The sequence below is a fragment of the Symphalangus syndactylus genome, chromosome 20 (assembly GCF_028878055.3).
Source record: "Symphalangus syndactylus isolate Jambi chromosome 20, NHGRI_mSymSyn1-v2.1_pri, whole genome shotgun sequence".
NCBI classification, from domain to species: Eukaryota; Metazoa; Chordata; class Mammalia; order Primates; family Hylobatidae; genus Symphalangus; species Symphalangus syndactylus.
In genome coordinates this window covers 36,731,318-36,754,701 of record NC_072442.2, presented here as the reverse complement: position 1 = coordinate 36,754,701, position 23,384 = coordinate 36,731,318, and the positions used below count along the sequence as shown (strand labels likewise).

The window sequence follows — 23,384 nt, the reverse complement described above, 5'->3', positions numbered from 1 at the left end:
CCCAGCCACATGAGAACAGCAACTTCCTCTGTCTGGGGGTTTGAGGTCACTGCACTGAGCAGTCACCCCAGAGCTGCTGTGGGTGAGAAGAAGCGGGGATACAGCCACACAAAGCGAGATTGGTGAAGAGAGGGGAGCATGGCGCTGGCGTCTTCTCAGCCCATGTCCTTCTGCGAGGTCGGAGAGGGCACGCACTCACACCCGTCCCAACTTCAATTCCTGTCTCCACACCTTAACATTTCTGTATCAAAATGAGCCGCTTGATATCCTTAACTTATCAACCCCCCTTAAAGGGGAAACAACACTCTCCCCTTCAACCACCAGGCCTCCTCCCCACTAGTAGTTCTCTGTTGTCCAACTTGTATTCTTTTTTTTTTTGAGATGGAGTTTCGCTCTTGTTGTCCAGGTTGGAGTGCAAAGGCACGATCTTGGCTCACTGCAACCTCTGCCTCCCAGGTTCAGGTGATTCTCCTGCCTCAGCCTCCCGAGTAGCTGGGATTACAGGATCCTGCCACCATGCCTGGCTAATTATTATTATTATTTTTTTTGTATTTTTAGTAGAGATGGGGTTTCTCCATGGTGGCCAGGCTGGTCTCGAACTCCTGAACTCAGGTGATCCGCTCGCCTCAGCCACCCAAAGTGCTGGAATTACAGGTGTGAGCCACCGCTCCCGGCCCAACTTATAATCTTTGTGCTTCAGCTCAAATCTCTTTTGTCTTACCCCTGGTGAAGCCTATGAGTTAACACTGTACCCACCCCTTGGGGAAGTCCCATTGGTAACAGAAGTTCCCTCTCTCATGTGGGCATGCACCCTGTCATTTGCGCATCCCCTCTGAGTGGCTTGGCTCCTGCTCCTCTCTGCCCTAACTCCCCAAAGCCAATTCCACAAATCTTCGAAAATGACAGGTGGGACACTTCTAAGTGTGATGTGTCCTCTCCTTTCCCCATCCCCTCCTCAGCCCAATCAAAGTTAGGGACCACCAAGCCAGGGCCCCAGCTTCCTGGGTTCTGAGATGGTCTGGGGGAGGGACGGGGGTGCTGGGCCCACTCAACCCGCTGTGGCTGTGCAGAGGAAGTGGCGGTCGGCTTTGGTAGAACTGAGTCCCAGAACCCAGGCAATGACAAGGGGGTGCGGTGGGGGAAGTGTAGGAGAGGGGCCTGAGAAGTGGAAGTGGGAACTGGCCATGCTGGGCTCTCCCTCCGGTTCTCGTCCGCCCCTCCTCCATTTCCTCTTGGGGATGAGGGTTGGGGGCGGCCCCTCACCCCAAATGTCAGCCCTACCTCCCACTCCTTCGCAGGACCTCAGCACGCAGCTGTCAAGGACAGGCACCCTGTCTCGAAAGAGCATCAAGGCCCCTGCCACACCCGCCTCCGCCACCTTGGGGTGAGGCCTCGCCACGACGCCAACTAGCCTAGCCCTGCCCCCCGCGACCCTGAAACTCTCCTCCCCTAGCCTCGCCACCCACCCCTGGCGCCCCCGGCTGCTCAGGCTGTCATGCTGGATGCCTGGCACCAAACCTCCCCCTCGGCCATCTGCCCTTCCTGCTCGCACCCGGCCCCTGCTGGCCAGAAGCCTTCCTCCTTCCTCCTAATACCCACTCCCCGTCCCCCGCCAGGAGACCACCCCGGATTCCCGAACCAGTGCACCTGCCGGTGGTGCCCGACGGCAGACTCTCCGCCGCCTCCTCCGCCTCTTCCCTGACCTCGGCCGGGTGAGACCTACAAGCCCACGTGAGTGGGTGGGGGGTGGGAAGTGGCTTTTGAGAGGGGCCACCTGCCAGTGGTCATAGTGACTCCTGGGCTTGAAAGGACCCAGTTACTCCTCGGTCACACGTGCAGGGCTGGGTTCAGGATTGGAGGGGTGGGGCCAGTTGGGGATGCTGCATTAGGGAAGCCGTGTCCGACAACCGGGCTCTCTGGTGTTCAGCAGCGCCGAAGGTGTCGGTGGGGCCTCCACACCCAAGGGGCAAGCAGCACCTCCAGCCCCACCTCTCCCCAGCTCCTTGGACCCACCTCCTCCACCAGCAGCCGTCGAGGTGTTCCAGTGGCCTCCCACGCTGGAGGAGTTGTCCCCACCCCCACCTGGTAAGGAGCTCCGCCCTCCTCTTCCCAACGGTGGGGTCTTTTTTCCGCCTCCTGCCACTCCCCAGCCCACCTCTCTTGGATCTGCCCCGGCCAGCCTCAGTGAACGCCTCCTCCAAGGAGCGCAGCACAGGAGCGAAAGGAGGCAGAGGAAGTGAACTATCATAACTTAGCGCCTGCTGTATACCAGACCCTGTGTTCGAAGCTTCTCATCCATTTTCTCATTTAAACAATCCTGGCCGGGAGTGGTGGCTCACCCCTGTAATCCCAGCACTTTGGGAGGCCGAGGCGGGCAGATCACCTGAGGTCGGGAGTTTGAGACCAGCCTGACCAAAATGGAGAAACCCGGTCTCTACTAAAAATACAAAATCGGCCGGGCATGGTGGTGCAAGCCTATAATCCCAGCTACTCGGGAGGCTGAGGCAGGAGAATCACTTGAACCTGGGAGGCGGAGTTTGCAGTGAGCCGAGATCGCGCCATTGCACTCCAGCCTGGGCCTCCAGCCTGGGCAACAAGAGAGAAACTCCGTCTCAAAATAATAATAATAATAAACTTAATCCTAAGGGCCAGGCGGGGTGGCTACGGCCGTAATCCCAGCACTTTGGGGGGCTGTGGAGGGCGGATCACTTGAGGTCAGGAGTTTGAGACCAACCTGGCCAACATGGCTAAAAATACAAAAATTAGCCTGGCTTGGTGGCACGTGCCTGTAATTCCAGCTACTCAGGAGGCTGAGGCAGGAGGATAACTTGAACCCAGGAGGCAGAGGCTGCAGTGAGCCGAGATCACCCCACTGCACTCCAGCCTGGGTGACAGAGCGAGATTCCCTCTCAAAAAAATAAAATAAAGGTCGGGTGCGGTGGCTCACGCCTGTAATCCCAGCACTTTCGGAGGCTGAGGCAGGAGGATCACGAGGTCAGGAGATTGAGACCATCCTGGCTGACGTGGTGAAACCCCGTCTCTACTAAAAATACAAAAAAATTAGCTGGGCGTGGTGGCGGGCGCCTGTAGTCCCAGCTACTCGGGAGGCTGAGGCAGGAGAATGGCGCGAACCCGGGAGGCAGAGCTTGCAGTGAGCCGAGATCGCGCCACTGCACTCCAGCCTGGGCGACAGAGCGAGGCTCAAAAAAATAAAATAAAATAAACTTAATCCTGAGGGGGTCTTTACCACTCTCTGTTAATAGATGAAGCCACTGACCCTGAGGTTCAGTGACTTGCCCAAGAGCCACCCAGCTAATAAGAGGCAGAGTCTGACTGTCCTCTACTGCTGGATCTTTCAGGGCTTACTGAGCACTTACTATGTGCTGGCAGCACTGTGGGAAGACCAGGACAGGAGAGGGCTGTAGGAAGATTGCATGAGATAGGTGCATTCTTTTTTTCTTTTGAGATGGAGTCTCACTCTGTCATCCAGGCTGGATGGAGTGTGTTGGCAAGATCTCAGCTCACTGCAACCTCTGCCTCCTGGGTTAAGCCATTCTCCCGCCTCAGTCTCCCGCGTAGCTGGAATTACAGGTGTGTGCCACCATGCCCAGCTAATTTTTGTATTTTTAGTAGAGACGGGGTTTCACCATGTTGGCCAGGCTGGTCTCGAACTCCTGACCTCAGGTGATCTGCCCGCCTTGGCCTCCCAACCCGCCTGGCTGAGATGGGTGGATTCTGGGGCCCAGCTCTTGAGCAGTTCCCTGACAAACAAAGAGCTTCCTGTGCCACACTTACAGCCTTTCTGCTTTTCCCCTAAGACGAAGAGCTGCCCCTGCCACTGGACCTGCCTCCTCCTCCACCCCTGGATGGAGATGAATTGGGGCTGCCTGCACCCCCACCAGGATTTGGGCCTGATGAGCCCAGCTGGGTGCCTGCCTCATACTTGGAGAAAGGTACCTGACTTCTGGGACTGAGGGGCACTGGATCCCACTTCCTCTGTTGCCCTGACCCCCATTCTCCTCCCTCTGCAAAGGTGTGAGTCTATCCCCCGGGCCCCACACAATTTTTCTGACGAACTGACAGAACTGGGGAGCTGGCAGCTGGCCTGGTATTAAATATTAACTAAGCTGGGGAGGGGTCCTGAAGGCTTGCAAGAAGCCCCCCAAGATGGTCCCTAGAGTCTAGTACTTGAGACCCTGCATCCCCAAGGCGGTGGGGGGTGAGGGGGAGAGGGCAAGAGGCGTATCTCACAGCACCCTCTTCTCTTGCCCTGCAGTGGTGACACTGTACCCATACACCGGCCAGAAGGACAATGAGCTCTCCTTCTCTGAGGGCACTGTCATCTGTGTCACTCGCCGCTACTCCGATGGCTGGTGCGAGGGCGTCAGCTCAGAGGGGACTGGATTCTTCCCCGGGAACTATGTGGAGCCCAGCTGCTGACAGCCCAGGGCTCTCTAGGCAGCTGATGTCTGCACTGAGTGGGTTTCATGAGCCCCAGGCCAAAACCAGCTCCAGTCACGGCTGGACTGGGTCCGCCCACCTCTTGGGCTGTGAGCTGTGTTCTGTCCCTCCTCCCATCGTTGGGGGAAGGGGTCCTGGGGAGAGAGAATTTATCCAGAGGCCTGCTGCAGATGGGGAAGAGCTGGAAACCAAGAAGTATGTCAACAGAGGACCCTTACTCCATGCAGGACAGGGTCTCCTGCTGCAAGTCCCAACTTTGAATAAAACGGATGACGTCCTGTGACTGCCCCACGGAGATAAGGGGCCAGGAGGGATTGAAAGGCATCCCCAGTTCTAAGGCTGCCGCTAATTACAGCCCCCAACCTCCAACCCACCAGCTGCCCCAGAAGCAGCATCTTCCCATTTCCTCAGTACCCACAAAGTGCAGCCCACATTGGACCCCAGACACCCCTCTGCAGCCATTGACTGCAACTTGTTCTTTTGCCCATTGCTTGCTGTGTGTGTGATGTGTTCATATGTGGCTGGGCACTTGCCCAAGAGTGGGAACGATCTCCCTGACTTAAGCGGCGCTCTCCGAGAGCACCTCACTGTCAACTCTGAGACTGTCGCGCAAGAGATCTCAGTCATTTCTTCCCCCTTCACCTCCTTTATAGTTGTAAAACACCAGAGGAAGGAGGGGCTTGGGTTTCGCTGGTTCTGCTTAAAAACATCATGGCTTTCTGTTCCAAGGGGGGGATGCGTGGAGGGCCCAGCCCGCGAGGGTGACTTTGGTGAAGTCCCTGGTCTCTTGCTGCATGGACGAGGCTAGGGTGCAAGGAGACACCGTCACACGCTGCGAGGTTACTGGCTGTCCGGACCCGAGCCGGACGGTGCGCTACCTCGTACCACCACCAGGAGGCGATTGTTCCCTCTGGCTTTTCCTTTGGGGGTGCTAGAAGGGAGTGCGGGGGTCGGGAGGCAAGAGGATGTAGACAGCACAGAAATAGTGTGGGGTTGCGGTGGGTGAAGCAAGATCGCAAAGGCCTGGGGCCATAGGTGGAGACCCTCTTCTGCCTTTGTGGGGAGTTCTTGTGGCCAGGAGAATTTCAGGATCCTGGGTTCCCCCCACAGTAGACTGGAGGCGGGGCGGTCACGCAGCCCGAGGCAACAGTTACAGCGGCGGGAGATGTTCCTTCTCTCACCTGCTGGGGAGCCCCTTCCTCCCACTTGGGAGGACCAGGAAACACTGCTGCCTTCCAAGGTTTGCGCGCGACGCCCGATGAGTCAGACTCCAGAACTCAACCGTGCACAGTGGAGTGGGGGAGGCAGCCGAGGTGGGTTAACTGCATAGATAGGGACGGCTCTGAGCCCCCTTCCTCAAGCCCCCAAATATGAGATTCCAGAAATTCCCAGAGGGACATAGCAAAGCCAAAGGGAAAACGGAGTAGTAAAGCTAACTGTCTTTCCCGAATCTCCCTTCCCCGCCCCCTCCGCCGTTGGCCCCGGTACCCCCTTGCAGGCTGCCAGACTCAGCACGACTTCAGCACTTGTTGCAGGTGGAAGCGCACGTCGGCAGCCGTTTCCCAGGGCACCACGCTGGCGCGGAACGAGCTGGGCTCGGCCTTCTGGGCCTCCTGAATGAGGCGGTGCATGGGGTAGCCGCGGCGCGGGAAGGCCACGTCGCCGCCCGCCAGCAGCCCCATGGGGCAGAAGTCGTTGGCGCCGTCGCCCACGTAGAAGAGGCGCTCGAAGTGCACGCCGTCGTGGGCCCGCTCGCGCAGGTAGTCGCTAAGCACCTTGTGCTTGCACATGTTGGCGGGGCAGCGCGCGCAGCTGTGTGTGTGGAACGGCCGCAGAGCCAGCAGTCCCCGCGCATCCGGCCCCGACGGGTTGCTGAGGATGCGGCGGAACAGGCTGTGGTGGCCGGCGGCGCGCAGCGCGCTCTCCACGCCAAAGGTGTTGGCATCGGAGATGAGAATCACCTCGAAACAGGCGCCCTGTTTTGCCACAAACTGCAGCAGGTCGCCCATGCCTGGCGACAAAGGGATGGCTTCATAGATGGCGCGCAGGTCCCGCGGCCGCACGCCCTGCTCGCCCAGGTACTTGAAGACGCGCTGCATGTACTCATTGTAGAAGCCCTCGCGGTAGGTGGCTCGCAGGCTCTCCGGGAGCCGCTGGCCCGGCGCGGCGCGCACGATCGAATCGTCGCTGTTTTCGTCTACGATAGTCTCGTCGAAGTCGAAGGTCAGGAGGAAGCGCGGCGCGCCCTGCGCGGCCATCCCGCCGTCCTGGGAGCAGGGGGGAGAGCAGCAGGAGGAGGAGGAGGAGGGGGCAAGCGAGAGGGGGCGCGGCAGGAGCCCGCCCGGGAGAGGCTGGTTAGCGGGCCATGGCCAGAGGCGCTGGCACATCCAAGACCTGAGGAGGACCCAAGTCTGGTTAAGCTGGGAGGAGTACCCAATGCCACCACCTCTATCCCCAACCTTCCCTGACTACTCCAGTGGCACCTCTTAGTTAACTGCAGTGGGGTTTATGCCCAGAGAGCTTCTCGGCACCTGTTTCCGCTACTCTCATCCGGGCCAATGGGGCTTAACAAGGGTCAAAAGAAAGGAAGAGCAGCTTCCAAGGATTACCACTTTGGGGAGGTTTCTGGACTGGACTGTTTTGGAGACTTCCAGTGGCCCCTGTTGTTGGTGTGGATCAAGAGAGAGTGGTGGGAACTCTCCCCTCCCTCATTCCCTGAGGCAGAGTCAAGGGAAACCACCCATCCACCCAACTGGACCAGTTTCCTCATTCTCCTTTTGGGCCGTGGGGAATCTATGGCTCTCTGGGAGCTGCTTCCAGCCCAATGGCACTGGACAGGGGTCTAGGGATGGGGCATAGCTTCTCCAGGGAGTTTTAGGGCCCTGTGCTGACAGCTCATCACTAATCACTCGCCAGTTCCCCAGGAGGAACGTGTCAGCAGGTGGGGTTTCTGCCAGAGTCCGAAGCAAGCGGGCAGCAGGAGAAGCAGTGGGGCTTGGGGAGGTAAGAGCCTCCCGCACCAGGCCACGACACACCTGGGAGACAGGTAAGGGAGAAGAGAGCAGCAGTGGCTGAAAAGGCAGAGGAGTGGGAGGGGCCAGGTAGTAGGGACTTGGGGGGTGTGGAGGAGAGGGCTGAGAGGAGGTCATGCTAGGGGACCTTGGAGACAGACTGCTGGACAGGAAGAGAGTAGGGGTAGGGATAAGGGAGTTCCAGGAAGTGGAGACCTTGGGCCAGATTCATGTTGGAGGGGAGGGTGGTAGGCAGCATGGGAAAGGACAGAGGACAACAGGAGACATGTCGGCACAAGGAAAGGCAAGCAATGGAGGCAGCAAGAGCCCTCGGCAGCAAGTTCCCATCACCTTTGCCTGCCAGTGTGTGAGAGGTGCAGAGGGGCAGTGAGCAGGTGATGTGCAGCTTCCAGATACCCACACACTGCTTTTCTCCCACCCAGCTCCCACCCCAGTTAATTGAGATGGGATTGTTCCTCTTTCTGGTTTCTTCCTAAGCCCCTCTCTCATATTCCTGGCGTGCTTATGGCCTGGCATGCCTTGTGAAACAGAAACCCAAGCTCCTTATTTCAGAGCTGGGATTTCGATTGGCTATCTGCCTCCCTAACCAAGCTGTCCCTTCCACCTCAACCCTAGAGTCACCCTCTGGTCTCATCAACATCCAGTGGGCATTTCAGTGGCCCAGGATCCTTCAAATTGCAGGTATAAAGCATCAGGACCCCACACCTGGGATGGAAGCTTCTAGGAATTAATGAAGCCCCAGTAGAGGTGAGGGTAAACCTAAAATGGGCTGGATAGGGCCTCTCCCAATACCCTATGGAAAGGTGATGGAAAACTGGGGGCTGAGGCCTCATCCGAGGAGACCCATGGAAGGACCCACTTACCCTAGATAGGCAGCGGAGGCCAGAAACTGGAAAACAGCCACTCATTGTCGGTGCATTACCGTGGGCACCACCTGTAGGGACTCTGTTAGCCTCCAGCCGTTGTCACACGTTCCTGACAACCACAAAAGTTCATTTGAGGGTGCCCAGTCAGCTGCCTTTGCTTCCACCAGGAATACCCACCTGGCCCTGGTCCATCTGCTGAGCTACAGGAGGCACTCCCAGGGTCTTAGCAAAAACAACCCCTCAAATAGGCCCAACACCTACAACTCTAGAGAAGTTTCAGATGGTATTGGAGACCCAGAGAAGTTAACTGACTTTCCCAAAAGTCACCCACTGTAAATGGCAGACAGATCTCAAACCCACACCTGAGCCTCAGTCCAGTGTTTTTTCTCTAGTATCATCATTGTCCCTTAAATGTGTTTGACACATCATAGTTTACAAATCACCTTCACTCATATTCTCTCACTACTCATCAGTCATGAATTCAGCCAATGAGAAGGACTCAGAGAGGTTAACTAACCAGCCACGCTATTTACGTGGGGCATAGACTGCTTCATGAACGCTTGCCCGCAGCTTTGCCCTCCTCAGGCCCTCAAAAAGGAAGGAGATGACCAAAGTTTACTATACCATAGCTGGGGTCTGGGACCCCCAGCCAGGTCTCACAGATGATCTGGGAATGGCCTCCCTGTTGCTTTCAGGGGTCCGGCAGTCAGACAGGAGAGTCAGGTTGAAATCTCGGCAAGACTTTGGTGTGGCTTTGGGGACTGGGTTTAACCTCTTGGGGACTTCACCAACACAGTGGCAAAGGACACCACCTACAGCTTCCAGTGCCTCTCTACTCTCCCACCTGTGCTCCTGGGGTTGAATGAGACCAGAGGCAGCTGGGACAAGATTTGGAAAGATAAAGAGAGCCAGGAGACAAGACCTTGAGAGAAGCAGAGGTCTGGCTGGCTGCTGCCCTCTGGTGGTGACAATGGTGATACTGTAAACCCCTCTGTCAAGGTGACACTCTCCCCTGACTATCCAGGAGGGAGAAGCAATTGCCCCAGGACAGAGACAGGGACATCCCAGGAGCAGGGCACAGGCTCTAGCACTATCCATCTTGCGGTACCCCCTCCCTCACAACAACCGGACCACACGTGTTAAATCCTTCTGTAGGGATGGAATGCGGCTCTCAGTTTTTTCCAAGAACTTCTAATCCAGGAATTAGGAGAGGTGGTCAAAGCTGAATGAAGCAGTGGGCAAAGAGAGGGTGAGGGATGGGAGAGAAGACAGGTCAAGGAGGAGGTGGGAGAGAAGGGGAGGGTTGCATGAGGGACAAGGAAATGGCATGGGTTGGAGCTGTCCCCAGTCCCTACCTGGAGGGATTTCCAACCTTCCAGATTCCCAGCTGATATCACATGTCCAACCTCAGCCAGGCGATTTATAAGAGAAAGGTCAGGGATGCCACTCCCCTTGTAAAAGCAAACAGGACAGGCACATGCGGCACCTGGAGAAGCAAGGGGCAGATACAAAGATTCCAAGGGGTCACCAACAGCTACCCAGAGACCAGCTTTCATCCCATAGAGAAGGGTCTCATTACTTTGCCCTTCCTTCCTTCCTTCCTTCCTTCCTTCCTTCCTTCCTTCCTCCCTCCCTCTCTCCCTCCTTCCTTCCTTCCTCCTTCCCTCCCTCTCCTTCCTTCCTTCCTTCCTTCCTTCCTTCCTTCCTTCCTTCCTTCCTCCTTCCCTCCCTCTCTCCTTCCTTCCTTCCTTCCTTCCTTCCTTCCTTCCTTCCTTTTTTCTATTCTATTGATCATTAATTATGGTCAAAACTTCTTATTTTTTCAGCCAGGCAGGGTGGCTTAAGCCTGTAATCCCAACACTTTGGGAGGCTGAGGCAGGCAGATCACTTAAGTCCAGGAGTTTGAGACCAGACTGGGTGACATGGCAAAACCCTGTCTCTTTAAAAACAAAAATTAAGGCCGGGCGTGGTGGCTCACGCCTGTAATCCCAGCACTTTGGGAGGCCGAGGCGGGCAAATCACGAGGTCAGGAGATTGAGACCATCCTGGCTAACATGGTGAAACCCCATCTCTACTAAAAATACAAAAAATTAGCTGGGCGTGGTGGCAGGCGCCTGTAGTCCCAGCTACTCGGGAGGCTGAGGCAGGAGAATGGCATGAACCCGGGAGGTGGAACTTGTGGTGAGCTGATATTGCGCCATTACACTCTAGCCTGGGCGACAGAGCGAGACTCTGTCTCAAAAAAAAAAAAAAAAAAAAAATTAGCCGGGTATGGTAGCTTGTGCCCATAGTCCCAGCTACTTGGGAGGCTGAGGCACGAGGATCACTTGAACCCAGAAGACAGAGGTTGCAGTGAGCTGTAATGGTACCACTGCACTCCAGCCTGGGTGACAGAGGGAGTAACCCCATCCCCAACACACACACACACACACACACACACAACTCCTCATTTCTCATCATAAAATACAGTTACATTTTTCTGCTAATAATAGTATCTAGGGGATTCAGTTAAACACTTACTGTTTGGTGAGTTGCCCTTGTTTCTTTTAGTCTCCAAAGCAGAAAGTCAGGCATCTTGGGTTTCTTTCCCAGAAAACTGAGAAGGCCATGCCGTGACACCTTGTCCCCACCCCACAGGAGTCAGAGGAACCCCTTCCCCAGTTGGAATTTGGCTCCTGTGATGCCCCAAAAGGTCTCTCACCTCTGACACCTTTGTTCTGAGTTGTCAAATCCTTTTGTGGTCACCAAACAGAGTTCCTCAGAGTAGGGGGCAGGATCTGAGCTTCTCTCACAAGCCAGAGCAGGGAGAAGGGCTTCTGGGGGGTTTCAGGGAGTCCATATTCTAGTCCCACCTAAAAGCAGTGCCTGCCTCCTTAATTCTGCACTGGGTCACAGATCCCTGCCTGCTTCTCCCACCTTTCACACAAATGCTCTTGGATCAAATCTGTGGGAAGGGGGTGGGAGGGAAACAGGCCCCTCTCTGATATAGGCCCTAAGTTTGAAATTCCCCTCTTACTGGGCAGATGGAGTTCCTAGAAAAGTTTTGGGATAGTCTTCCAAAGGAAATGTGCAGAATGAGGATGGGGAGGCGAGGACTCCAGAAAGACCACAGTAACAAGCCCTCTCTGTCCAAAAACAAGTCTCCTTGTATCACTAGAAATCAGATCCAACAACTAAGCTAGAATTCCCTCCCTCTCGCAGACAGTGCTCCCAAACATGATCATCTTCCTTGCTCACCACGCCTGAGCAGCAAATAGGAAAAACAGAGGCCCAGAGAGGTCAAGCTAACATCCTGGGGGTCACACAGCGTCGGAACCGCGATTAGAACTCAGGAGTCTCTGGCGCCTCTTGGGAAAATTGCAACTGGAGCTCCCCGCTTGGCCCTGGAGACTCCCGTGGGCTGGGAGCTTGCGGTTCTGACCAGCTGGCGGTGGTGGCCCTGCACCCTGGTGCCAGTGAGGCGTCTGGGTCTAGCAGTCACCTCTGGGCACTCCCTGGCTGGGAGGACAAGCTGGCAGGGGATCCTAGGGGCAGGGGCAGGGAGGTGGCAGCTGCCGGTAGGGTTGGGGGAGAGATATTTTTAGAGGTGACTAGGAAGCCAGCACTCTGGCGCACCCCCAGCTGGCGGGCGCTGGGCTCCAATGCGTGCGGGTGGTGCGCGGCTCGGGGAGGGGTATTGTGGGTGGCAGGGAGCAAGGGGACACCAATTCCTTGGCTTTGCCAGAGTCGGGGACGGAGGGATACCCCAGCACTATGTTCCTGGGTAGGAGAGAGGACTCACTCCTGAGCTCCAGAACTCCCCCAGTGCCACGCGCGTGAAGGAGCGCCTTCAAACTCCACAGCCCCCACCCCACGCCGGGACCCCAGCCCTCCCCTATCTCCCAGAGCCCAGGACTCACGTGGGGGCGGCGGCGGCAGAGGTCTGTCTCGGCTGAGTTTGGAGTGTAAGAAGTGGGGAAGGGGCTAGCTGAGGTATTGGGGCGCAGGATGGAGCAAGGGGTGCTTACGGGAATTGGAGGGGACGCGGTGTCTTATCCACCCCCGGATTTCTGGGCTCCAGCTCACGAGTCCCTCCAGTCCCGAGGGACTGAGGATGATGTGCGTCTGAGCCGTCCCCTCCACTTGCCCCCTATCCCCCCGGCAGCCGCCGCGTCCCCTTTAAATGCCCGGGAGCCGGAGCCGGAGCCGCGGCCCGCGCTGCGGCTGCTGCAGCAGCGGAGCCCACCGCAGTCCCCACACGTCACAAGCGACTGTCCAATCACAGAGGCGCCGGCGCACATCAAAGGGGCGGGCCGCCCGAGGCCACGCCTCCCTCCTGCCCCGGAGGCTCCCGGAGCGCCAGCCAAGGTGGGATTAGGCTCTCGGGGAAAGGGTGGCAGGGTGGGGATGGAGCGCTCCCTTCCGAGGAGCGTGGGTGGGGGCATCCTCGCTAGAGCGACTGTGGACGTACTCTAAATCCCTGCCTACACACCCAAAATTGCTAGGGCTGTAGACTTTCTCATCCGCCGCCTCCAGGGCTCCGGTTCCTGAGATTTGCAGAAGTGCACCTCCACCTCCTGCCCATTCCGCTCTCGCATCCTAAACCCAGTGGGAGGCACGGGATGACCCAGCGGAGTCGCAGCGTCCTGACCTGGCCTTCGGTACCCTTTCCCCAGATTATAGGTTACTGAGGATTGCGGGGGATGGCGGGAGGAGTGACTCCCCAGCCCCACCCCTGCCCGTAAAGTTGGTGGAGCGGGTGGTGACAGACACTTTGCCCCTTTTGCAGATGGCCCTATAAATAAAAAACACACTTTCTCCCCTGCTTCCTGAGTCTGTTTCTCCCCCACCCTAATCTCCTCCTTTTTGGCCCTCAAAGCCTGCTAGTGAGGAGAAGGAGAGAAGATTGTGTTTCGAGAGGAAAGACGTGAAACTAGTATTTACTGAGAACATACTATGAACCGGGCATTCGGGCTAGGTCGCTGCGTTTATGGCTGAATGTTCACAACACTCGAGAAATTATTTGCCTAGCCGTTCAAAGCCGGACACACCTGACTCCACTGGGTCACAAAGGGGTGTGTAGGTGGGGAGAATGCACTTTGGGAGGCCAAGGTGGGAGGATTGCTTGAGCCCTGGAGTTCGAGACCAGCCTGGACAACATAGGGAGACCCCATCTCTACAAAAAATTAAGAAATTAGCTAGGCATTGTGGCATGCACCTGTAGTCCCAGCTCTACTCGGGAGGCTGAGGTGGGAGGATTGCTTGAGCCTGGGAGGTGAAGGCTGCAGTAAACTGTGATCACAACACCACACTCTAGCCTAGGCGAAAGAGCGAGACCCTGTCTCAAAACAAAACAAAATAAAACAACAACAACAAAAAAGAGTGAGCTTGTCTGGGGTCACCCAGCTGGTAGGGCTGGGGTATCAACCTGATTGCCTTATTCATCACCCCATACTGTCCCTCTCATTGTCTGTCATCCCTCCTCTCCTGTAAGCAACATGAGGACCACGTTTGTCTTATTGATGTACCCCCATCCCCTAGCATAGACAGCCTGGCTGGTGCAGAGTGGGCCTTATAGATGTTTGTTGAGTGAGGCCGGGTGCAGTGGCTCATGCCTGTAATCTCAGCACTTTGGGAGCCTGAGGTGGGTGGATCATTAGAGGTCAGGAGTTTGAGACCAGCCTGGCCAACATGGTGAAACCCCATCGCCACTAAAAATACAAAAAAAAAAAAAAAAGCCAGGCGTGGTGGCATGCACTGGTAATCCCAGCTACTCAGGAGGCTGAGGCAGGAGAATCTCTTGAACCTGGAGGCAGAGGTTGCAGTGAGCTGAGTTCATGCTACTGCACTCCAGCCTGGACAACAGAGCAACACACCATCTCAAAAAAAAAAAAAAAAAAAAAAAGAGATTGAATGAAACAAGTCCCCTGCTGTGTTTAGCTCTAGGTTAGTGCTCCATTTGTGTTCCTTCACTTTGTCTTCACAATAACAGATTGTTTCAGTGTTATCCCCATGTTATTTTATTTTATTTATTTTTGAGACAGAGTCTCGCTGTGTCTCCCAGGCTGGAGTGCAGTGGCATGATCTCGGCTCACTGCAACCTCCGCCTCTTGGGTTCAAGTGATTCTCCTGCCTCAGCCTCCCAAGTAGCTGGGATTACGGGCACCTGCCCCCATGCCCAGCTAATTTTTGTGTTTTTAGTTGAGACAGGGTTTTACTGTGTTGGCCAGGCTGGCCTTGAACTCCTGACCTCAGGTGATCAACACTCCTTGGCCTACCAAAATGTTGGGATGTTGGGATTACAGGTGTGAGCCACTGTGCCCAGCCTATCCATCCCTCCCCCCCCTTTTTTTTTTTTGAGACGGAGTTTCGCTCTTGTTGCCCAGGCTGGAGTGCAATGGCGCGATCTGCGGCTCACCACAACCTCTACCTCCTGGGTTCAAACGATTCTCCTGCCTTGGCCTCCGGAATAGCTGGGATTACAGGCATGTGCCACCACACCCGGTTAATTTTGTATTTTTAGTACATGTTGGTCAGGGTGGTCTCAAACTCCCAGTCTCAGGTGATCCACCCACCTCGGCCTCCCAAAGTGCTGGGATTACAGGTGTGAGCCACTGCGCCCAGTTTATCCATCCCTATTTTATAAAGAAATTGAGACTCAGAGATAAAAGGACTTGTTCAAGGTCACACAAGTGCCCTGGAGGCAACTGATTCAAATTCTAACCTTCTGAGGCAATTAGCAGCAGTTTCAACCTGGTTTCCTAATTCACTGATGGGGTTAGGGAGGGTAGGCAGATAACTTCCTTTGGCCACTGGTGGCTTCAAGTTTTTACTGCGGAGTTCTGCCTTCAGCCAGGTGGTGGGAGTGCCAAAGCTCGTGGGTGCTACCTACAAACTGCCTTTGTGAAAAAGCTGTAGAAAATCCTAAAAGCCAGCTGGGCGTGGTGGCTCACGCCTGTAATCCCAGCACTTTGGGAGGCCAAGGTGGGCGGATCTCGAGGTCAGGAGTTCAAGACCAGCCTGGCCAACATGGTGAAACCTCGTCTCTACTAAAAATACAAAAATTGGCTGGGCGTGATGTCATGCACCTATAATCCCAGCTATTTGGGAGGCTGAGGCAGGAGAATTGCTTGAACCTGGGAGGCAGAGGTTGCAGTGAGCAGAGATCATGCCACTGCACTCCAGTCTGGGCAACAGAGCAAGACTCCGTCTCAGGGGGAAAAAAAAACAAAAAAACTCCTAAATGCCAAAAGCATCAGGACACAATCCTACCTCTCTTTCAGCTTTCTTTACTTTCCCTTTTCCTTGTACCAGTGAGTTGGATGATCAGTCATGTACTTAAACATGGGGATAGAATGGGAACGGGAAACCCATCCCCCATTCGGTTAAGACCTCTGCCCAGCACATGGGCTGTAGATCCTCTTCTCCTCATGTGAGTTTCACCTTAGGACTCAAGTCAGCCAACCTGGCAGAGAGCTTGTGAACAGGAGTCATCTTAGGTGACAGTGTAACCGCCCAAGGGGTTCGCCTTGTCTGCTGCCTAGGATAGCCGATTTATCAACACAGGGTAATTGTAATAGAGAAAGAGTAATTCATGCAGAGCCAGCTGTGCTGGAGACTGGAGTTTTATTATTACTCAAATCAGTCTCCCTCAAAACTCTTTTATTATTACTCAAATCTGTCTCCCCGAAAACTCGGGGATCCGAGTTTTTAAGGATAATTTGGTGGGTAGGGGCCAGTGAATCGGGAGTGCTGATTGGTTGGCTCAGGGATGAAATCATAGGGAGTGGAAGCTGTTGTCTTCTGCTGAGTCAGTTCCTCAGTGGGGGCCACAGAACTGGTTGGCAGGTCCAGGCGGGGCCCTCTGGTTGTTAGAAATGCAAAAACCTGAAAAGACATCTCAAAAGGCCGATCTTGGGTTCACAATAGTGATGTTACCTTCAAGAGTAATTTAGGGAAGTTGCAAATCTTCTAACCTCCAGAATAATGGCTGGTAATATTTAGAATTCCAGCCCCTTTCATCTTGACTTGGTGGCTGGTGGCCTTTCATTAGTTTTACCAGAACAGTTTAGCCTTTTGGGAACGGCTATTATATAAACTATACACTAAACTTCTTTCCAAAGCTAGTTCGGCCTACGCTTAGGAATGAACAAGGACAGTTTAGAGGTTGGAAACAAGGTGGGGTCAGTTAGGTCTGATATCTTTTACTATCATAATTTTCTCAGTTATGATTTTTGCAAAGGTGGTTTCAATAGGGCTCACTTGAGTTCCTAGTGAACCCTGACTCAGGCTGCCAGGGACAACTCAATCCACCTAGTCTTCACAAAGAGGGTGTGTCACTAGCCCAAGGTTTCAGTGTTAGAGCCAAAGAGGCCAAGAGTCCAAGAATGTGGCCTCGTGCTCTCCAGTTGGCCTCCTTCCTGGTGGTGGGAGATGCAAAGGTGAGAGGGAGGGGCAGATGGGCATGAGTTCAACCTGCACACTCCACCTGGGAAGGATGAACGAGTTTTGGGAATCGACTAGGTGCCAGGCACATGATCCCCCCACCACCCTGGAAATGGGGTTTAACCGCAGCATTCCCATTTTCTTTTTCTTTTTTTTTTTTTTGAGACGGAGTCTCACTCGGTCGCCCAGGCTGGAGTGCAGTGGCCCGATCTCGGCTCACTGCAAGCTTCACCTCCTGGGTTCACGCCATTCTCCTGCCTCAGCCTCCAAAGAAGCTGGGACTACAGGCGCCCGCCACCATGCCCGGCTAATTTTTTGTATTTTTTAGTAGAGACGGGGTTTCACCGTGTTAGCCAGGATGGTCTCAGTCTCCTGACCTCGTGATTCGCCCTCCTCGGCCTCCCAAAGTGCTGGGATTACAGGCGTGAGTCACCGCACTTGGCCAGCATTCCCATTTTCACACATGAAAAAAGCGGAAGCTCTGGGATATTAAGAAAGCACCTTGTGGGGAGCGGGGAGGAGGGGCCAAGGTTGAAAACCCACATATTAGGTACTGTGTGCTCACTTCCTGAGTGACAGGTTTAGTCATACTCCAGACCTCAGCATAACACAATATAGCTTTGTGTTGTTGTTTTTTGTTGTTGTTGTTGTTTTTGAGATGGAGTCTCGCTCTGTTCCCAGGCTGGAGTGCGGTGGGGTAATCTCGGCTCCGTGTATACCTTTATAATCTGCATGTGTATCCCTGGAATCTAAAATAAAAGCTGAAAGACAAAAACAAACAAACAAAAAACAAAGAAAGCGTCTTGCCCAAAGGCTCTGTGTAGCAAGTGGTGGTCAGGCTGGATGGTGTAGGTCTGCATTGCTCTATCTGCCCCCCAAAAGCAAAAGGACAGGGCCCTCAGTGATCTGAGGACTGATGAAGGTGGGCTCAGGAGGAAGAGGCCACCAAGGGTGTCCTGGTGCTGGCAATTCTGCAAGATGTGCTGCAGGGCATTCTGCGACTAAAGCCTTGTGCTGGGGGTTAGTGACCAGGGCTGACTAGACCCCTTTCTTGGCTTCACAGTTCCCTTCCAAGACAACGAAAAGCATATACTGCACATGCTCAGCACTAAGAGGCTCCACTTACTTCATTCTCACATCAGCCCTGTAATCTACTCATTCTCCCATTTTACAGATGAGAAACAGGAGGAACAGGATGTATGTAACTTGCCCAAGGTCACAGAGCCAAGAGGTGGCTGAAGCCAGACTTGAACCCAGGCATTCAGCTAAGAAACTGCATTCTTAAGCAAAACATCACAAGACTTGCTCTAGAGAAAGTGTTCCTGCCTCCTGCTAGGCAAGGTGATGCCCTAGGGGAAAGGAAGGAGGAGAAAGGCTTGTGTTCTTAAATTAAGTATTTTCTTTAGGGATCGCACCTTTTGACCTACTAAGGTTGAGAATTCCTTGAGTTTTGGTTTAGAGAACGTCTGACTTGCAATCAGGGTAGCTGAGTTTGAACTTGTGTGACTTGAAACAAGTTGCTCTTCTTTGTTTTATTTATTTATTTAGACAGAGTCTCACTCTGTCACCCAGGCTGGGGTGCAGTGGCGTGATCCTGGCTCACTGCAACCTCCGCCTCCCAGGTTCAAGCCATTCTCACGTCTCAGCTGCCTGAGTAGTTGGGATTACAGGGGTGCACCACCACACCCAGCTAATTTTTGTATATATATATATTTTAGTAGAGACGAGGTTTCACCGTGTTGGCCAGGCCGGTCTTGAACTCCTGAACTCAGGTGATCCGCCTGACTCGGCCTCCCAAAGTGCTGGGATTACAGGCGTGAGCCACCGCACCGAACCATAGACAAGTTGCTCCCCTTTGGACCTTATCTCCCTACTTGGGCAGAAGCTTGTCAAGATCTGACTGGTTTTGAGGATCTTCTGTTATTTAAAGAGACTAGAGAGGGAGTCTTGGTTGGCTCCCCCTGCTCCACAGCATAGTAGAAGCGAAACTGCCTCCAAGAACCCTCATTTCCAAACCAGAGCTAGCCCCAGCGTTCCGTCTCCTCAGAGCCCGGGAAGAGGTCCAAAGGGCAAGGCTAGAGCAGGGACAGGGGCTAGAGGGCTCTCAGGAAGTACAGGAGGAGCTGGGGGCAGAAACATCTCTGCTCCCTTCTTTGCACAGGCAGCAGCCTGCCTGGTCACCTGGGTCCCCAGCCCAAGGACGGCTCGGTAATAAACACTTTTGAAATATTCTGGCCTGAGTCCTTGAGTTCACTCAAACTCGCAGAAACCTGTCTGCTTTCCCTGTGGCACTCGGGCATTCCCCAAATCTGCCTCCCACCCACTTCCCCCTAGAGTAAGGCTTAGTTTTATTTTCCAATCCTGGGCTGTGAATTGGTCCTCCAAAGTCTAGTAACTGGCTCACATATCACCCTGTGGCTCTGGCTAGCCTGCTAAACCTGAGTTTTGAATTGACCTTTAATTGCTCTAAGTGGGCTACCCCACCCCACCCCATCCTGGGAAGATTCTGGCAATGATAGAGATCAAGGCTTAGATCTTTTTTTCTTTTTTCTTTTTTTTGAGATGGAGTCTCGCTCTTGTCCCTCAGGCTGGAGTGCAGTGGTGCAATCTTGGCTCCTGGGTTCAAGTGAGTCTCCTGCCTCAGCCTTCTGAGTAGCTGGGATTACAGGCACCTGCCACCACGCCTAGCTAATTTTTTTATTTTTAGTAGAGACAGGGTTTTGCCATGTTGGCCAGGCTTGTCTTGAACTCCTGACCTCAAGTGATCCGCCCACCTCGGCCTCCCAAAGTGCTGGGATTACAGGTGTGAGCCACCGCACCTGGATTGTCCCATCCACTTCTTGTTATTGGTTGCTGTGGGCGGTTCCCTCCTCTCACCCCTCCACCTGCCCTTGGCAGCTTAGAGATGATACCCCATCTACATCCCTCCTTCCCTGCCTTCCCCAGTCCCAGGCCCCTCTCCCTACAACAGACTCACCCTGACAGAGGTGTCCACTGTCCTCCTCACTTAGCAGCAATAATGGGAGGAACATGGCAGGGGGAACAGGACAGAGAAGTGAGTGAAAAAACAAACGAACCCACTTTCTGTCACCCAACAGATACCCACAACAGGTGAAGGAGAGAAAGCAGTCCCACAGACACCCCTCTCTGCTGGAAAGTCCTTCCTATCTGACTCCAGTCCCACTTGCTGGAGGAGTTCCCCTCATTTCGTTTCTGAGACAGCCTCCTTCTGTGTAACAACTTTTCTGTTTTGTTTTGTTTTTTGTTTTTTTGTTTTTTTTTTGAGACGGAGTCTCACTCTGTCACCCAGGCTGGAGTGCAGTGGCGCGATCTCCGCTCACGGCAAGCTCTGCCTCCCGGGTTCACGCTATTCTCCTGCCTCAGCCTCTCCGAGTAGCTGGGACTACAGGTGCCCGCCACCACGCCCAGCTAAATTTTTTTGTATTTTTAGTAGAGACGGGGTTTCACCGTGGTCTCGATCTCCTGACCTCATGATCCGCCCGCCTCGGCCTCCCAAAGTGCTGGGATTACAAGCGTGAGCCACCGCGCCCGGCCCTTCTGTGTAACAACTATTCAGAGACTTGAAATCTACCTCTCTGATTTCTTCTGTCTTTGCAAATGTCACATTAAAGAGAACAAGATAACTTGGTCTCTGCCTGCCTCGTGTTAATTCTCTAACCATGTCTGTGTCCCAGTACCCCTCACTCTGCCCTTTAACCACACACGACTTCTTTCCAATTTTATTTATTTATTTTTTTGAGACTGAGTCTTGCTCTATTGCCCAGGCTGGAGTGCAGTGGTGCGATCTCGGCTCACTGCAACCTCCGCCTCCTAGGTTCAAGCGATTCTCCTGCCTCAGCCTCTCGAGTAGCTGGGATTACAGGTGCCCATGACTACGCCTGGCTAATTTCTGTATTTTTAGTAGAGACAGGGTTTTATCATGTTGGCCAGGTGGCTCTCAAACTCCTGACCTCAAGTGATCCACCCGCCTCAGCCTCCCAAAGTGCTGGGATTAAAGGTGTGAGCCACCATGCCCAGTCTCTTTCCTAGTTTCAAAAGAAAACCACAGGCCCTTTGCACTTGCCATAGCCTCTGCCCAGGGTACTTCCCAACCCATCCATGGCTTCTCACTGAGCTCAGGGCTGAGCTACAAGGAAGCTTGTCCTGCTCTCCCCGTCCCTCCCCACCCCAAGATCAGGAGCTCCCACATTACACAGCTCCACAGCACCTTTACACTTCTCCTGGGTGATTAATTAATGTCTTCCTCCTGTCAGCTTTGAGAGGACAGGGATCGCAGTAGCTTTGTTCCCGTAGGATCCCCAGTGCCTAGCACAGGCCTTGGCCCATAGTAGCTACACAGATAAATACTTGTTGCTTGAATGTCTGTAGGATTCTCAATCTAGTCAACTTGTATAGGCTGTTGTCTTAGACCTGGAACCAGACCAAAGCAAGCTGGCCCAACCTTGGTTGTGTCCTAATTTGGCCATCTGACTATGAATATGCTAACAAATGACAGGCTTAGCCTCCAGCATTTCCATTCCTTCCCTGGAGCAAGCTCCCCCACCAGCAATCTTCCCAGCCCTAAGGCAGGTCTGTGTTGACGGGGCTAGAGGCCAGAGGACTGGTTGATCTGATCACTCAATTCCTTCTGCCTAACTTCAGAAGCTTCTTCCAAAATAAGAGACCTTTTTTTTTGGATTTTTTTTTTTTTTAAGATGGAGTGTTGCTCTGTCGCCCAGGCTGGAGTATAGTGGCACGATCTCCGCTCGCTGCAACTTCTGGCTCCTGGGCTCAAGCTATTCTCCTGCCTCAGCCTCCTAAGTAGCTGGGACTACAGGTGCGTGACACCACACCTGGCTATTTTTTTTTTTTTTTTTAATCTTTAGTAGAGACAGGGTTTCACCATGTTGGCCATGGCTGGTCTCAAACTCCTAATCTCAACTGATCTGCCCACCTCAGCCTCCCAAAGTGCTGGGATTATAAGCATGAGCCGCCGCTCCCAGTGGAGACCTTTATGTTTTTAATGGGTTGTGTAGCCCACAAAACACCCTTTGTCATTCACACTATTTTTCTGATAAGGAAAATGAGACTGAGGGAGATGAGGTGACAAGTCCAAGGTCATACAGTTAGGAAGGTGGCTAAGGCAACACTTGAAGTCTTGTGAAGCCAGCTGGTTTTCTGAAGGGGATGTGCCAACCAGCAAAGATTCTCAGATTCTGGGCTTTTTGGCAGTTGTTTGATTCTTTTTTTCATTCATTCATTCACTCATTCACTAATTTGTTTAGGAGAGATAAGCTCCAGTCATTGCCTTCAAGGAGGCCAAAGTCTCAATTTGGCATTTTGAATCTAAGGTCTGGTAATGGCCTGAAATGATTATATATATATATTATATATATATATACTCATATATATGTATATATATTTTTTAGTAGAGACGGGGTTTCGCCATGTTGGCCAGGCTTGTCTCGAACTCCTGACCTCAAGCTATAAAATATATATACTATATTTATATAAACTATATATATGAATATAAACTGTAAAATATATATGTTTGTTTTATTGTTTTTTATTTTATTATGTTTTATTATATTATTACATTTATATTATATTTATGTTATTTTATATATTATATTTATATTATTATATCTATATTTTATTATTATGATTATTTTTGAGACGGAGTCTCACTCTATCGCCCCGGCTGGAGTGCAGTGGCACAATCTCAGCTCACTGCAACCTCTGCCTGCTGGTTTCAAGCAATTCTTCTGCTTCAGCCTCCCGAGTAGCTGGGATTACAGGCACCTGCCTGTAAAAAGTAGCCCAGCTAATTTTTGTATTTTTAGTAGAGACGGGTTTTACCAACTTGGCCAGGCTGGTCTTGAACTCCTGACCTCTTGATCCACGCGCATAGGCCTCCCAAAGTGCTGGGATTACAGGCATGAGCCACCACGCCCAGCTGATTGTATATATATTTTAGTGTTCATGTACATATGTGCATTTTTCTTGCAAACTTTCTTTTTTTTTTTTTTTTTTTTTTTTTGAGACGGAGTCTCGCTCTGTCACCCAGGCTGGAGTGCAGTGGCGCAATCTCGGCTCACTGCAAGCTCCGCCTCTCGGGTTCACGCCATTCTCCTGCCTCAGCCTCTCTGAGTAGCTGGGACTACAGGCGCCCGCCACCACGCCCGGCTAATTTTTTGTATTTTTTAGTAGAGACGGGGTTTCACCGTGGTCTCGATCTCCTGACCTCATGATCCGCCCGCCTCGGCCTCCCAAAGTGCTGGGATTACAAGCGTGAGCCACCGCGCCCGGCCTCTTTTTTTTTCTTTTTTAATTGCTTGGCAGAGCATTGAACTTGCAGACTTTCAGAGGGTTCCATGACACCCTGTCCCCTGACCTCCCTTCATTGCAAAAAGGTTAAGAACTGCTGGTATAACGAATGCTATGCAGTGTAAACAGATGGCAGCCCATGTACTCATCAGTATCTCCTGCCTGTTTGGGTGACTGAGGCCCCAGCATGAGACCATCTCTGGCCCAAGTGATAACCTGAGTGTCTGCACCTCATGACCCATCCAAGGCACTGCTGACCTGTAACAGCTCCTCT

General features: G+C 53.3%; 3 protein-coding genes across 14 annotated transcripts in view; 2 read left to right on the top strand and 1 right to left on the bottom strand.

Moving 5' to 3' along the window:
- Positions 1–4,951, top strand: part of ABI3 (ABI family member 3) — a 30,349-nt gene extending 25,398 nt beyond the window's left edge. For 6 of the 10 annotated variants that reach the window (XM_055258714.2, XM_063628814.1, XM_063628815.1 and 3 more), the window contains 5 exons: positions 1,299–1,384; positions 1,617–1,712; positions 1,928–2,085; positions 3,819–3,953; positions 4,277–4,951. In XM_055258714.2, the coding sequence (XP_055114689.2) occupies positions 1,299–1,384; positions 1,617–1,712; positions 1,928–2,085; positions 3,819–3,953; positions 4,277–4,440 (639 nt within the window). In that variant the 3' untranslated portion in view covers positions 4,441–4,951. The remainder of the gene's footprint in view (positions 1–1,298; positions 1,385–1,616; positions 1,713–1,927; positions 2,086–3,818; positions 3,954–4,276) is intronic. The other 4 variants (XM_063628809.1, XM_063628813.1, XM_063628811.1 and 1 more) reach the window with 1 other exon arrangement.
- A 927-nt stretch (positions 4,952–5,878) lies between these two features.
- PHOSPHO1 (phosphoethanolamine/phosphocholine phosphatase 1) lies at positions 5,879–8,472 on the bottom strand. Of its 3 annotated transcripts, XM_055258718.2 has the most exons (3): positions 8,357–8,453; positions 7,375–7,496; positions 5,879–6,855 (listed from the first exon to the last, which is right to left on the bottom strand). In XM_055258718.2, exons 1-3 carry the CDS (start codon positions 8,399–8,401, stop codon positions 5,970–5,972), a joined length of 1,053 nt encoding a protein of 350 aa, XP_055114693.1. In that variant the 5' UTR covers positions 8,402–8,453; the 3' UTR covers positions 5,879–5,969. The 3 variants fall into 3 exon arrangements, with proteins under 3 accessions (XP_055114693.1, XP_055114697.1, XP_055114696.1); XM_055258722.2 differs by lacking the exon at positions 7,375–7,496 and having other exon boundaries at positions 5,879–6,728; positions 8,357–8,472; XM_055258721.2 differs by lacking the exon at positions 7,375–7,496 and having other exon boundaries at positions 8,357–8,468.
- Positions 8,473–12,346: 3,874 nt separating this feature from the next.
- On the top strand, positions 12,347–13,164 carry LOC129470674 (uncharacterized). Its single transcript, XM_055258723.2, has 2 exons — positions 12,347–12,706; positions 12,844–13,164. Exons 1-2 carry the CDS (start codon positions 12,347–12,349, stop codon positions 13,027–13,029), a joined length of 546 nt encoding a protein of 181 aa, XP_055114698.2. The 3' UTR covers positions 13,030–13,164.
- Positions 13,165–23,384: the final 10,220 nt, after the last annotated feature.

What these genes read in the sequence shown, in the direction of transcription:
- PHOSPHO1 (XM_055258718.2), bottom strand. Translation starts at nt 8,401, where the DNA reads ATGAGTGGCTGTTTTCCAGTTTCTGGCCTCCGCTGCCTATCTAGG. An exon ending in GCCTCCGCTGCCTATCTAGG is followed by an intron (nt 7,497 to 8,356) that starts GTAAGTGGGTCC and finishes CCTGTCTCCCAG; the next exon opens with GTGTGTCGTGGCCTGGTGCG. An exon ending in ACGTTCCTCCTGGGGAACTG is followed by an intron (nt 6,856 to 7,374) that starts GCGAGTGATTAG and finishes GGTCCTCCTCAG; the next exon opens with GTCTTGGATGTGCCAGCGCC.
- LOC129470674 (XM_055258723.2), top strand. Translation starts at nt 12,347, where the DNA reads ATGGAGCAAGGGGTGCTTACGGGAATTGGAGGGGACGCGGTGTCTTAT. An exon ending in CTCCCGGAGCGCCAGCCAAG is followed by an intron (nt 12,707 to 12,843) that starts GTGGGATTAGGC and finishes CAAAATTGCTAG; the next exon opens with GGCTGTAGACTTTCTCATCC.